The sequence below is a fragment of the Labrus bergylta genome, chromosome 23 (assembly GCF_963930695.1).
Source record: "Labrus bergylta chromosome 23, fLabBer1.1, whole genome shotgun sequence".
Classification (NCBI taxonomy): domain Eukaryota; kingdom Metazoa; phylum Chordata; class Actinopteri; order Labriformes; family Labridae; genus Labrus; species Labrus bergylta.
The window spans coordinates 965,939-980,288 of record NC_089217.1 but is presented as its reverse complement, the minus strand read 5'-3'; the positions used below and the strand labels follow the sequence as shown (position 1 = coordinate 980,288).

General features: G+C 43.4%; 1 protein-coding gene across 2 annotated transcripts in view; it reads left to right on the top strand.

Moving 5' to 3' along the window:
• The first annotated feature begins 295 nt into the window (after positions 1-295).
• The window catches only part of kiaa0930, a 20,853-nt gene continuing 6,798 nt past the window's right edge, over positions 296-14,350 (top strand). Inside the window, exons 1-9 of one of the 2 annotated variants that reach the window (XM_020655594.3) lie at positions 296-749; positions 976-1,412; positions 8,060-8,208; positions 9,770-9,874; positions 10,082-10,159; positions 10,275-10,376; positions 11,603-11,743; positions 12,137-12,325; positions 14,277-14,350. The exon at positions 14,277-14,350 is cut by the window's right edge and continues 86 nt beyond it. In XM_020655594.3, coding sequence (XP_020511250.1) covers positions 1,268-1,412; positions 8,060-8,208; positions 9,770-9,874; positions 10,082-10,159; positions 10,275-10,376; positions 11,603-11,743; positions 12,137-12,325; positions 14,277-14,350 — 983 coding nt within the window. In that variant the 5' untranslated portion in view covers positions 296-749; positions 976-1,267. Of the gene's footprint in view, positions 750-952; positions 1,413-8,059; positions 8,209-9,769; positions 9,875-10,081; positions 10,160-10,274; positions 10,377-11,602; positions 11,744-12,136; positions 12,326-14,276 lie in introns of those variants that run through there. The other variant, XM_065951286.1, reaches the window with a different exon arrangement.

Below are 14,350 nucleotides of genomic sequence, written 5' to 3'. Positions count from 1 at the left end.
AAAAATATTTTAATTTACAAGATAACAAAGATGATATTTGTCTTGATAGAGTTTGACAAAATGAAGCGATATGTAAAAACAAAAGTGAAACAAAAAAAATCACATTTGTTCCCACTGAGTCCTTAACGCATCCACGTTAAGCAGCTCGTGAGATAATGACGTCACCTTTTGTCTGAAAACAAAGGGTGCACTCGTATCTAACGCCCACTTCAGACGGAGAGACAGGCGGAGTTAGCTGTGGTGCAACCCCCGGTGTATCGCAGAATTCTGTTACTCATTATATCCGATGACCACGTCGAGCTGTAATACCTCAATAATTAGTTTTCTATCCAAATTAAAAATGTACTTTAATTATTTTAGAATACAAAGACCAGCCTAGACTACATTTGTCATCTAATTATAACACTAGTTCAGTGTTTTGTCTTTGGCGCGCAACAGAATTTAAACGGTCACAGAAATTGTTATAACACCGGTTACGCTGACGGTGGACGTCAACGGTCCGTCAGAGTAGGTTTAACCGTGAATGGAGTCGAATTTAACGGTTTTATCCCTCAGACAAAGATGAGAGAATCTTCTGTGACTTTCCTTGAGTGATTTTTATTTATTACAAAATAAGTAGTAACCAAAAATGATCTGAATTAACCATGAAGTCATGTTAACACTTAAAGTAGCTTTAACCGTTAGATGATAATACGGTACATACTCCTTCCCTTCACCAGCCGGGCGGGGACTAAGCAATGCCAACAGGGGTGAGTTTGATTCATGACCCCATTGTTTTATTCATGATGACCATAGAAATGTTGATAATGAGAGAATAGTCTTTAAAAATAAAAATACAAAATGTATACTTTTTTTCAAGGGGGCTTTCCGGATTCTTGTCACTGAATTGTCCGGTTGACAGATTTCGCTGTAACACCGCCCCGTGTTCTGAGTGTTTAGGTGTTCTGTCTCTTTAAAAGCCTCGTGTTGTTACAGGAAGTGCGAGGGGTGTTTCCAGCTGATCTGCACAACAGAAGGACCAGAGAGTCCCCCCCTCAGCAGCCCGACCTACCTGCTCCTGTCTCCGGTAGACCTACCACAGGAGAGCGGACAGGTACCGGACTGCAGCGCCGCACCGAGAGCCTCTTCCTCCGGATTACTTTCAGGTCTCCCCCCCCCCTCCTCCTCCTCCTCGCCTCTCCTGGGCTTCTTTTAACCGCCTGCTAGCTACCGTGAACCGGTGCCGTCGGTAGCTGTTAGCCCGGACTGTCATGATCCCAGCTCGGAGATGGCGTCCTTCCCCGGTTTGTGTCAGGCTGTCGGGCCCGCGGAGGAGGAGAACGGAGAGCTGGACGGATCGCTGCAGACGATGCTGAAGGCCATCGCCGACGAGAGGAACCGACTGAACATCCGACAGGAGATCAGCGGGCTGGGTGAGCGGATCAGTCCGTGATGTGTTCACTGTGTGGCCCTCAGGGTGCTGCTCCATGCAGGTGTCCTGATTCATATGAATTATGTTCTGGTCTGAGGTTCTCAACATGTTCTCTACTGTCCTTTACCTCGTGTTTTAAAACGATAAATCTCTGATATTTAAATCATTGTTAGTATCCAGCTGAAACCTTTCTCTTAAAACAGGTGTGTTGGAAAGGAATGAATCCATCAAAGATTGCATGCAAACTCCTTCACACTGTCTACATTTCACATAAAAGTTGGCAACTTTTCCCTCTAGAAAACTTATTTGTGCAATGTAGACAATGTGCAGGAGTTTTCCTGCAATGTTTGTGACTCATTACCAACAATTAAGCCAATAATGTGTGCCTAGGACTTCTACTTTTGTTGTCATGGTAACAAACTGGTATCTATATTCAGAATCCAGGTATTATGGTGACCCTGGTTATAGTCGTTCTTCCACTGAAGAGTCTTCTCTTGATTGGCTAAACACTTTCAGAATATCCCTTAAAGCAACAACATGGAGGAACTCTGTTTGGTGTGTTTTGGCGCCCACCGAAGGTCTCAGAGTGCAACTGCAGTGTGGAAAACCGCAGACATTCTCATTATTCATACTCATAGACGTCACATTGAGCGTGTTGAATGATCAGATATCATAGTGTGCAGTTTTGTGTGTGTGAGAAATAACCAGTTGTTTACTAGATCAGACAGAAAGTATGAAACAGGAGCGCACCTGTCATACTAAACCGCCCCACAATGCTGTATTCTATTATGTTGGTAACGATCGGGTTAGCATGCAGGATGTGGTTGCTCTAATGTTTTGTCCCTGCTGATTTCACCTGGACTCTGTCGTACATTTGATTCCCCTTCAGATATTTCTTCTTCATTCTTTAGGAAAAGAGTTTCAGTAGGTAAAAGATTTAACCATCTTAAACACACTAACAGGTACCGGGTCCGAGTCCAAGCCGGTGAGAGAGAGCTCGAGTCGGGCCGTCTCTCTCGGGATCATGTCGCGGGTCACATCAGCAGAGTTTGATTCTGTTTGTTCCTGCGGCTCGTTTCTGCTGATGGAGAAATCAATAGAGCTCTGTTCTCAACCCATGACTTCATCAGCGCCTGTTTGGTCAGCCGCACAGAAAGAGACGCTCTCACACACACAAAGATAATGTTCTGGTTTTAATCTGCATGTTGACAAATGTTCAGATCTTTAATCTAGATAAATCACTGGGTGAATTAGAACTAAAGTAAACAGGAAATAGAATGACCCACTGTTCAAACACTCCTCTGAACTCTGAGACTACAAGTTAATATCTTACAGCTGTGTTTCTTTAAAGAGTAACCGACCTCCAGGAATCATCAAACTTTAAAATAAATCACTTTAAAGGAGCAATATGTAGCTCTGACACCTGGTGGTTAAAATGGGTACTGCAGTCTAAATTCTAAACATCATAGAGAGCTGTCTCTCCCCCCCTCCTCTCTAGAGTGGATGCTCACTCAGGTCACCATGTGGTGGACTCTGAAGCTTCAGTGTTTATCCAGCTCTGCATGGGTCTGTAAACCAGATTAAAAACATTAAAGAGAGGCGTGTGTGTGCGTGCGTGCGTGCGTGCGCGTCCTTGGATGGTCCTCTTCAGGCTGCTGAGTGTGACTCACATCTGAGAGCATCCACAGTGACTCAGGACTTAATTCAATCATTGTTCTGCTTTGTTCTAACCTCGACGTTGTGTCGGTAGTTTTTTTGTTTCTGCATGATAATGTCGTCGACTTTGTTTCTTCTGTTTGAAAGAGAGACGTCATGAGGTCACAGATTTGAGCAGCAGGTCCATCTTAACAACTATGATTTAATCCTCAAACAGGTTGATATTTGTTACCGTCCATAAACAAATCACCGTCACAGACGATTGTCCCGTCGTGTTGCACGTAGTTTTAAAGTTTCAGAAACAAAAAAAGTCTTGGTCTGAATTTTGTGTCATCCCAGACTCATGTAGTCTCCACTCTGAGGGTTTTTGGTGGTTTCACTTTAAGGACCCGGGCCAGATCTGAGTACACTAACTTGATCCTGAAGTTCGGTTCATTTGATCTGTGTGAACACAAACATACCACTTGAGGAGGAGGAGGAGGAGGTGGAGGAGGAGGAGGAGGAGTTGGTCTTCATGTGCTCTAAAAGTCTTTTGTTTTCATGTGTTTGTTTTGTGTCCTGACTCTCCTTGTAGCGGTAACTTTGTAATTTCCTGCAAAGGATTAATAAAATATCTAAACCAGTTCAATCAGGAGTCAGACGAGACCAACATGAATGATTCAGGTTTAATTACCTCCTCACACACCAGCGTATCCCTCCACAGTCGGAGCAGGATCTATAAATACTCTGACTCCAGTGTAAAGTTTTAAAGCTTGCTGCTGTTCAGAGAGAATAGATCTGCAGGTCGATCGATAAAAGCAGGTCGTTCTCTCGCTCGCTCCGCTCTCCACAAACCGCACGACCCGATGAGTGTTACTGTACGGTAAAAATAGCCCGACGGTGACTCACTCCCGACAGACAGAAATTATTACAAACCTGCTGAATAATTAATGCAGTCTGACTCAGAGTCTTTGTTCTAACTCGGCCAGTCAAAGTCAAACGCCATCTGAATGTTTGATTTGAGCATTTTTCTAATGTGGGGAAAATGTAGTTCTGTCTCGTCGCGCTATGAGTACTGTATTAATGTGTTTGTGTGACTGCGGGACATCACAGACAGAAGGAGGGACGTCTCCACTCTGTTTACATTGTACACTTTGATTATGCTCAAAGAAGTTTATAAAAACATCATGAAAAAGTTTGATGAAATAATATAAAATGCTGAAACCAGTTAAATAAAAATATGGATATTAAAGGAGCAGTATGTAACTCTGACCCCTAGTGGTTAAAATGGGTACTGCAGTCTAAATTCTAAACATCATAGAGAGCTGTCTCTCCCCCCCTCCTCTCTAGAGTGGATGCTCACTCAGGTCACCATGTGGTGGACTCTGAAGCTTCAGTGTTTATCCAGCTCTGCATGGGTCTGTAAACCTTTCTGTGTTCTAACCTCTCTCCATTTTTCAAAAGCATCTCCAATATTGATCCTAGTTTGAGCACGTTTCTGCTCGTGGAGCTTATTAGAAACATGCAGAGGCTTTTTAGGTCGGGTACAATCACTTCTATCTGAACCACTTCTCTTGACCGCTTCCATCGCTGCAACACCTGTTGACCTGATAACTGCTCTCATATCTGACAAACAGAGGGGCGTCCAAAACGGCCGTGTGGGGGGTCTTAAAGCTACCTACCTTCTCTGGTCCAAACAAATCCAGCTTAATGTAAACATCAGGAAGCAGTCGGCTGCAGATCCCCCTGATGCTGCTCTTCTGCCTCTGATTTGATTTAAAAGATGAATTTATCACTTGAGGAATCAAACCGTGCAGAATATGTAAAAACGTTCTAAATCAGTGCGGTAGTTTAAATGGCGGTAAAGGTGGAGGTCAAATCTGTGGATTCAGAACACTGTAATGGGAACTTTAGTGACCTAAACACTCACAGCTCATTAAGCAGAGTCTTTGTTGTAGTTTGGACCGGTGACTTTGTGACTTTTATGGTCCGTCAAAAACCTCCACTGGAAGTGTAGAAGAGTCTGAGCAGACAGGAAGCCACAGTAGCTTTCAAACAACCACATCATGTCGACGAGCTGAAAACAGGAAGTGTCTTGTGTGACTGAAGGATTAGTCTGCGCTCTGGGGATCCTGTAGGAACACTCTGATCCGTGTGACGTCTTCAAGCTAAATCCTCTGGGCCGACCTGCTGCCTGTCATCAGTTCCACCGCTTCATTTCAAACAGGAGACAGAAGAGTTCATTCATTCGCTCGGCCTGAACACATGACGGCGATGACACAGAGATGGTCACGTGGTGATCAGTGAGTGAAGTGATTTTTATCTACAATGAATGAAAACGTCCCAGAGTTCCCAAAGGTTGTGTTGAGTCTCAAATGGAAAAAACATAAACATTTAACTGTTGATACAGTTTGAAGATTTCTCTGAGTTCAAGTTTGATTTGTTTATGAGAAATTAAAAAAAACAGTAAAAAATAAAAGATTAAAGGTTTATTTTGGGGCTTTTTTATGCCTTTATTTAGAGAGGATAGAGTCAGTGAGAGAGATACATGGAGCAACAGGTCGGATTTGAACCCAGGCTGCCCACTTTGAGGACTTTAGATTCACCCACTAGGCTTCCAGCGCCCCCAGAGATTATTTTAAGGCTTTTAATGAAGTAATTTATGGGGGAAAAAGGCAAAGGACAAGTACATCCATCCTTTCCTCCCCTCGTCTTTCCATCCATCCTTTGCTCCGTCCTCTTATCGAGGTCACTGGAGCGTTGACAGAGCCTCAAGCGAGCCCCCGCAGAGTGTTATCTAACTGTCATGAAATATAAAAGAGCCCGAGCACGGCCTCTGATGCTTCTCCTCGGCGCCGGCTGAGATACATATTTGGGTGATTCAGCTCACTTTCTTCAGACGATGAGTGATAGCAAGCCGGGTTTCAGACCGCTGGTTGATGTATTTTTAAAACGGGATGTGAGGCTTAAAAATAGAACGAGACTTTTCAGATCGTCTTCGAGGGGCTGCTGCTGCTTCGCTCTGGAACAGGAACACTCGGGGATGTGCAGCCAAACAAACATCGTTAACAGTAACGCCTTTTCTATGACACCAAATTAGAAAAACAGACGAGGATTATGTAAAATCTAAAAGTTTTCTGTACAGAAACATTTCCCAATTACCCGATATTTATTCCACAATGTACCAAACAAAAAGTCCAAACTCCTCTGGGTTTAATGACAGTCTCATGTGTGAGACGACCTCGACTGAAGTGTTTCCTCTGGCTCGGACGGCGTTTCCAGTTACCGTTCAGATGTGATGTTCAGTGACGGCTGCTGGTTTTTCTGGAAGAGCTTCTCCTGCTCTTGTCTGCCAGCAGGTTGTGTTCTCTGACTCACCTCGGTCTAAAGAGAACATCCTTTGTTGCCAAATGTGACTGGACGGCGCCCAGAGGTCGTTTTCTCTCTACAACACGAGGCAGCGGTTGTTTGGCTGGCGGCCTGAGCTCAGAGCTGACGAGATGTTCACACCACTGATTTAATATGTGTTTGGGATGATGTCATCAAAATGGCTCATCCTCTCCGGAGAGCAGGAATGTCATTAAATAGATTTATCCTGAAATCTGGAATATAAATCTTATCTGTACTCAAACGCTTTCTGTTTCCCAGAGTGTGAAAAGGTTTAAGGTGTCGTCCTGTGAGATGATTTCCGTCGTGTTCATCACAAAGCCCGACCGATAATATCAGCCGATGTTAGCTTAGCCGTAGCATTTCATGTGAGCCTCATTGTAGCAGTTCTCTGTCACCAGCAGAGGGCGCTATACGGATTAAAAACAAACATCATCATCGTGGTGTTAAATTAATTATATTAACCCTCAGACATCAGTTTAATTTACTCCCCTCTGAAGTCACTAAGAAAAAAAAAATGTCCACTTCCAAAAAACTGCTATAAAAATAGAACAGATTGATATTTATTTCTACTTTTTTCTGCATAAATCTCTTAAACAACTTCAGCCCTGCTCTAAACTACCAAACATTCAATCATCTTTAGGAATTTAACCCTTTAAATGCCAGTTTGATTACTTGATGTCCCTGTTGTTATTTAAGAAAAACAAACACAAAAATGAGTTATTTTCCATATAACAGATATTTGGTGGCCGGGGGATTTTTTTACATCAGTCTTGGATATGTCAAAGATTATCCAAAATATTGACTTTGATGCATTGTTAGTTTTTGTGTAGCATCAGATTTAAAATGTAGTTCCCTGTTTTTATATCAGTTTTTTGGAAGTGGACATTTTTGTCCTTAGTGACTTCAGAAGGTCGTAAACATGTTTCTCAGTGTTCCAGTGATCTATTAAAAAAAATGAAATTTGCATTCCAAAATGTGTCAAGAGAGTCTTTCTTACAAAAATGTGTTCCATTTGCACTAACAGACAAAATGATGGACAGATGAAGAGGAGACATTTGACCAAATGTCTTGCATTGACCATAATGATGCAAGAGGGTTAAAGAGTGAACGTGCATCAGAACAAACTTCATCCAGACTCTTTAGGATGAACTGCTCAGGGTCAGGGTTCATGACTTTAACTTATCAGAGCTGCTCAGAGGGACGAGACGTCATCCCAGAAACTATCACGGTTATATTTTGACTTTGGATGGATGGGAGTAAGGTTGTGTATACTTTAATGAAGGGTGTCATCTCTGTGGTGGAAACACAAACACGGCGTCTTGCCATTTGTTTTCATCTCGCTGCAGAAATTGTCTTAAGTTAATTTAATGTGGGACTGTGTGGAGTAACCTTGTTTGTATCGATCTGCGGCTTTGATTGAATTGTGGAAACACCTGAGCTGCAGGAGAAGGTCATCTTGTTCAAACATTTAGACTCTGTGTGAGCACCCTTTAAACCCAGATGCTTCTGTTCAAGACGGAGAGATAGAGTTTGACTGCCGATATGAAAACGAAAAGCAGCCTCTACCGTCACACACTTTTAGATTGAGTACATCAATCTTCCTCTTTGTGTGTTTTTTTTCAGGTTGTTTTAAAGATGACCGCATCGTGTTCTGGACCTGGATGTTCTCCACGTACTTCATGGAGAAGTGGACTCCTCGACAGGACGACATGCTGTTCTACGTCCGCAGGAAGCTCGCCTACGTCAGCGCGGACAACACCGAGGGAAAAAAGGTGAGACTTAAAAATAACAGTGTCATCTAATTACTAATCCACTCAGACGACCTTTGAACTACAGGGCCCCTGACACAGTGATGATGGCATTATGAAGGCGCCCGGCGGAGCTCAACTGGTGGCAGAAAGTTCAGCGAGCGGTGTTCCTATTCCTATTCTGACCTCCAACGGCACAATACGACCTTTAACCTTTAACCGAGGACCTTTACTCTGCTTTTCTGTGTTCCTGCCACCATAACGCGACCACGTCTGCTGAGACTCGATCATGACGTCGACTTTGAATTGTTAAAATGACTAAAGTCTTTTTTACAGACGGATTACATTCTCTGACTTTTCTTACCTCCGCAATGTGAAAAATGTGAAATCCTCGACGCACAGTAAAATATAATAACAGGAACAAATACAGTTCAGTCTCTGCTCCTTTTTTATAATTAGATTTTCTGAACGCTCGTCTCTCCGTCTGCCTTTTGGCCCCGCATCACTCTCCATCGCATGGTCGCCATGGTAACACATCATTGTTCTGCATCCAGGTGGGGTTAAAAAGCTCCCATCATCACCATCTCTGTCCGTCTCATTGTACTGAAAACAAACAAGCACACACACACAGCCTGCATTACAGAGATTAAAGTGTGTTTGTGTATTCAGGGAGGTCATTTCGCCGTGCGAGGATGCAGACTGTCACAGACGGTCGAACTGAAAACAGAGATAATAATCTTTAAAGATCTGATGTAATATGTTTATAAAAAATTTCTGATTTTAAAGATTATTATTTTTTCACCTCTTAGATTAAATGTTCAGTCTTTGTCGTTCTTATTCTTTAAATTTGAATCCTCCCGGTTTGTGAAGGTCCACGTCCTGCGGTCTGCAGGGAGACGCATGGTCTCCACACGCCAGCGTTCATATCACTCACAAACCAATTAGAGCACAGGAATGGTTGCCATGGTTACACTGCAGCCCGTGTGGAGGGCGATTGGGAAATTCCCCTTCATGGAGGAAACTGACACATGCAGAAACGACACCGCGGACATAGAAGTCATACTTTTCTATTCCTCTTATCAGTGTCGGTGAAAAAAAAAAATCACAGATTTAGTTTTCTGCTGCAGGAGGAAACGTGCACTGCAGTTTGAACGAAGTCAGATTTTCCTGCTTCATTCAAGACGAAATGTTGCACAAAACTTTCTCTGAGTTCAATTTTCACAACCAAGCAAAGAAGAAATGGAAGTCAGTCCCCACATGATGTTCTTCCCTAAGAGCGGTTTGCACTTCTGCAAAAGCTGACATAGTGTCAACCGTTTAAAGGTCACATATCACACAAAATACACATCACCATGTGTCTCTAGTCTTTCTACAAACCCCATGCATGTTCCTCCTGATGATGTCAGTAAAGAAAATCCATAAAGATCGATTCTGTCGTGCTGCAGCTCTCTTTGTCCTCTGAAGACTTCCTGTCAAATCGGTTTAAATGTCAGAGTCCCGCTCGCTGCACACCTGAACTGAGACCGACCTGCAGCAGATACTGACCCAATGTGTTGGCGTTTTTTTTTTTTTTTTTTTTTTTCAGGTGGAGGTTGAGGTTTATAGGAGAGACTCCAAGAAGCTGCCCGGCCTCGGAGACCCGGACATCGACTGGGAGGAGAGCGTCTACCTGAACCTCATCCTGCAGAAGGTGAGCAACACTCACTCTTGTATGATGATGGTTTTGATGCTGATTAGAGCTCTCAAAGACAGCTGTCGATGTTTTGCTCTGCCTCTTCAAGTCGAAAAAAAAACAGACAGAAAGCAAAAACACTTACTAAATACAAGTCAGAAACATTTGAGATTCTTTTCCTGTACTCATGCCTCCAAATAATCTAAAAACATTTCTATTTTCCAGTTGGACTACGTGGTGACATGTGCAGTCTGCACGCGCTCAGACGCAGGAGACATCCACATCCACAAGAAGAAATGTCAGGTAGGAAACCTCACAGCTCTGCAGCAGCTCACACACTTCATCATGACACTAAAAACTGCTCGCCGCATTAATCACCTCAGAGTGTTAATCAAGTCGTTGATCGCTGTTCAATCAGGAAGTGTTTGCGTCTCCCAGCAAACACGCCATGGACAGCAAAGGAGAGGAGTCCAAGATGAGCTACCCGAACATCTTCTTCATGATCGACAACTTCGAGGAGGTAGCCGCTTCTTTACCACTTTAACCCACTTTAACCCTTTATGAACCGGTCTGCAGCTTGAGAAATATGTTAAATGTAACATCATCTTCTTCTTCCATAAACAAACATTCATTTTAGAGTATGTCTCAACACCGCGTGGCCAAATATTTTTTTAATTTTGTTACTTTGCAGAACGGAAAAGTAATATATGACACATATTAATTTGGCTGTATGATTATATTTTAAGATACACAGCAGTTTATTACAGAGCTTAAATTTGCTTCACTTCCACCTGAAGGTGTGAGGATCAATAAGGAAGTGCCACCTACTTATGAGTGAACACTTGTATTTTTATTTAAAGCGCTGGTACTTTCTAGATATATTGAACATTAAAATAACAGATTTTATTGTTTTGAAACACGTAACATTAAAAAGTATTGAAGTATCAAATATTTTGACAACCTTTACCACCTACATATTTTTTTGATATTGGTGTGCCTCAGAGCTCCATACTCGGTCCTCAGTACTTTGTATTATAAAGTCTGATTTCCACGGCTTCTCTGTGTAGTTATTTTACTTTTACAGAGCATTTTTACACACTGATGAAGCTACTTTCACTTGAGTATATGATCTGAAAACTTCTTTCACTATTGATGTTTTCCTGACATTTGAAGCCCAGTGTATCCTGAAGAAGACAATATATGACACCCCGAGCTAAATATCTTAAGTGAACAAAAACAGAGACAGTTTGAAACAGTTCAGAGGTATAAAAAACATGAATTCAGTTATTGAAAACAAATGGACCGAGCAAGTAGTAAAAAGTAAATGTGTGGGGGAAAAAAAGGCAGTTTTCCCCTCAGTAATGAAGCCGTTACTCTGTGCAGGCTGACTCCACGCAGGCTGACAGTGTTTTGCTCCTGGTTGTGAGTCGATGCGGTTGGTGTAATGAAGTGTGACTTGGTGCCTTTTCACTCCATTTAAAAACAAGCTCCTGCTTTAACACGTCGTTTTATAGGTTCCTGCAGGGAAAAAACACCAGATAGCAGAGATTTCACTCCTGGGAGGAAATCAATGAGCGTTTTTTTGTTTTTTTTGGTACTCTGAAGCGAGAAATAAAACAGCTCACTGTGTTCTCGGCCAAACAAGTCAATGTCAGCTGAAGCAGCCGTGTGCGTGTGCGTGTGTGTGTCACTGCTATGCATCGAGAAGTTGATGGTTGAGATGTAATGTGATTATTATGTGTACAGGTGTTCAGTGACATGACGGTGGGCGAGGGCGAGATGGTGTGCGTGGAGCTGGTGGCGAGCGACAAAAGCAACACCTTCCAGGGCGTCATCTTCCAGGGTTCGATCCGCTACGAGGCCCTCAAGAAGGTCTACGACAACCGGGTGAGAAGCTGAAAAACGCCCTGCTCAGGGACGGTTATGCTCGAGCTAAATGCTAATGCTAATTGGAGGACAGGATAAACTAACTACACTTTTCGATTCCACGTTTTGAAACAATCTGTTATTTTAATGATAGTAGAAAGAGACAAAGCTTTTAAAGTTTAATTTCTGTTGTCATGACAACCCGAATGATAGCCTGTGAAAAGATAAGATGACATGACACATGATGACGCTGTGAGCGCAATTTTTAAAACACATCCAGCCAAAGTCCGTCATTCCAGGGAGCTTCACATGATTCCACCTCAGGCAGGGCCGCAGTGTTTTGTTTATCTAACCTTCACCAGCAAGCGTTTGTTTCATCTCAGTTTTTCTCTCGTGTGTGTGTGCGTGCTGAAGGTCAGTGTTGCAGCCAAGATGGCCCAGCGGATGTCTTTCGGCTTCTACAAATACAACAACATGGAGTTTGTGAGGATGAAGGGTCCGCAGGGAAAAGGCCACGCGGAGATGGCCGTCAGCAGGGTGCCGACGGGCGACACCTCCCCCTGCGGCACCGAGGAGGACGCGGTGTCCCCCGTGCACGAGAGGGTGAGGACATGATGTCATCATTTTACATCCTGCAAGCCTTTTCTTTAAAAACGATAAAGTCTCATTTAGTGTTTAAAAGCTCCTTCCAGTTCACTTCCTTCTGTTTTTAATCTGTGGAGAAACAATAACAAACTAAAACGGGTTCAGCGCTGAGCCGCTTAGAGTCGACGGCGAGCGGCACGGCGCTTCATCCAAAGAAATGGAATCAGGTCAGGATTAATAATAAATGGATCATGAATCTTTGATGGGTCAGACCTCCACATGTTCGCTCACAGACGTCTGATGGATTCTCTCAGGTCGACATGAAATGACACTTTGATTTATTTTTTTCCACCGCAGCAAATAAAAACAAAAACATCAACATTCACAGAAATCAGCTGACGGAGACAAAAAGTCGGAAGTCTGTGGACGCAGAAAAAACTGGATTCTTAGTAGAATAATAGAATAGAATGACTTTATTGATCGCAAACTGGTAAATTGTGGTGTTACTGCAGCAGGTTATCAGAGCAAATAAAACATAAGAATAGATACATAAATAAGCACTTAAAATATATAAAAGAAGAAGAGGAAGAGATTTATACATCAAGGATTTAACTTAACATTCCTACTGGTTTAAAAAAATGAAATACAACATTTATTCAGGTTTGTCAACTGAATGTAAAAATACTTGCTGGAGTTAAGAGAAAAAGAAGGAAAAGATTAAATCATCATTCAGTAAAAATCACAACATGAAGATGAGTTCAGATTAAAGCAGAACGTGTTTTCAAACTGTGGTTACCATGGTTACACTATTTAAATTTGACAGGTTAGTTCTTCTGAAACTTTAAATCAACCTCGATGACATCACATCACCTCCTCCTGCTGCTGCGGGGTTCAGCTCGCTCAGCGGGTCCGTTAATCCGATGTTTGTTCCGAGCTTCGTCTGTAATCTCTGAATTAATAACACCTGCAGGATTTAACCAATCAGAGTCCAGCGTGACAAACACACTCGGACCTCCAGGTCAAAGATTTTCTGCACATGATGACCGAAACAGACGCCAAGACGCTGAAAGGGTTAATCTGTGCTGGTCGTTTGTGTTCCTGCAGGAGTCGTCCTGCAGACGCCCCGCCTCCGCTCGCTTTAAGCTTTCTTGCATGATTCACGATTTCATGGCGCTCGCTGTTCACTGGACGGCGAGGAGAGTGAGTAACGAAGGCCGAGTCCACACGCAGGCGGGTATTTCTTTAAAATGTAGGGCCGCCATCTTCATCCACACGCACCGTTACAGCTGTCATGAGAACCGGGTCTCTCCAAAAACTGCTGACATCAGCGTTTGCGTGGTTGGTGTGTTGTATGAAGCAGCTGTGATCTCTGTCGTCCAATCAGGCGTCTCCGCTCGTCCACACAGCGGGAGAGTAACTGTGTGTGAGCATGTAAAAAGTCCAGTTAGCATCGTTAGCACCAGCGCTAGTTTGGTTACATCGCTCTAACCTCATTCAAAGTGACGGCGCCGCACGATGACGTCACACGGGGGAGAAACCGCAGCATAGCGTGAAAGGTCAAACCGCTCAGAAGACGTTTTTAAAAATAGCCGCCTACGTGTGGACGAGGCCTCAGAGAGTAGAGGAGTAGACGTAGAGAGAAAGGTTAAAGATCTCCGGACTTGTCGATCCCACGGCTTCAGAGGAAGAGGGCGCCAAAAGTTGCAGGAAAACGCCGCCACGCCGTCTGAACAGGAAGGTGTTAGAAACATTTTAGTCGCAGGATGTTGACGTCGTGTTTGTGCAGTTCAGACGATGTGGAGACGTTTTCATCTTTAAAAATAATAAATCTCTAAACGCTGACCTCTGACCTCTGACCTCTGGATCGTCTCCGTGGTATCGACGCCGGGGGTCGATGTCGTTGTGACCTACGCAGCAGACGACCGTCTCGTCTCTTCTTTGAGGGATTTCATGACTTTCTCGTCTTCAGGTGACGTCGTTCAGCACGCCTCCCACGCCAGAGAGGAACCGCCCGTCTTTCTTCTCGCCGTCTCTCCGGCGCAA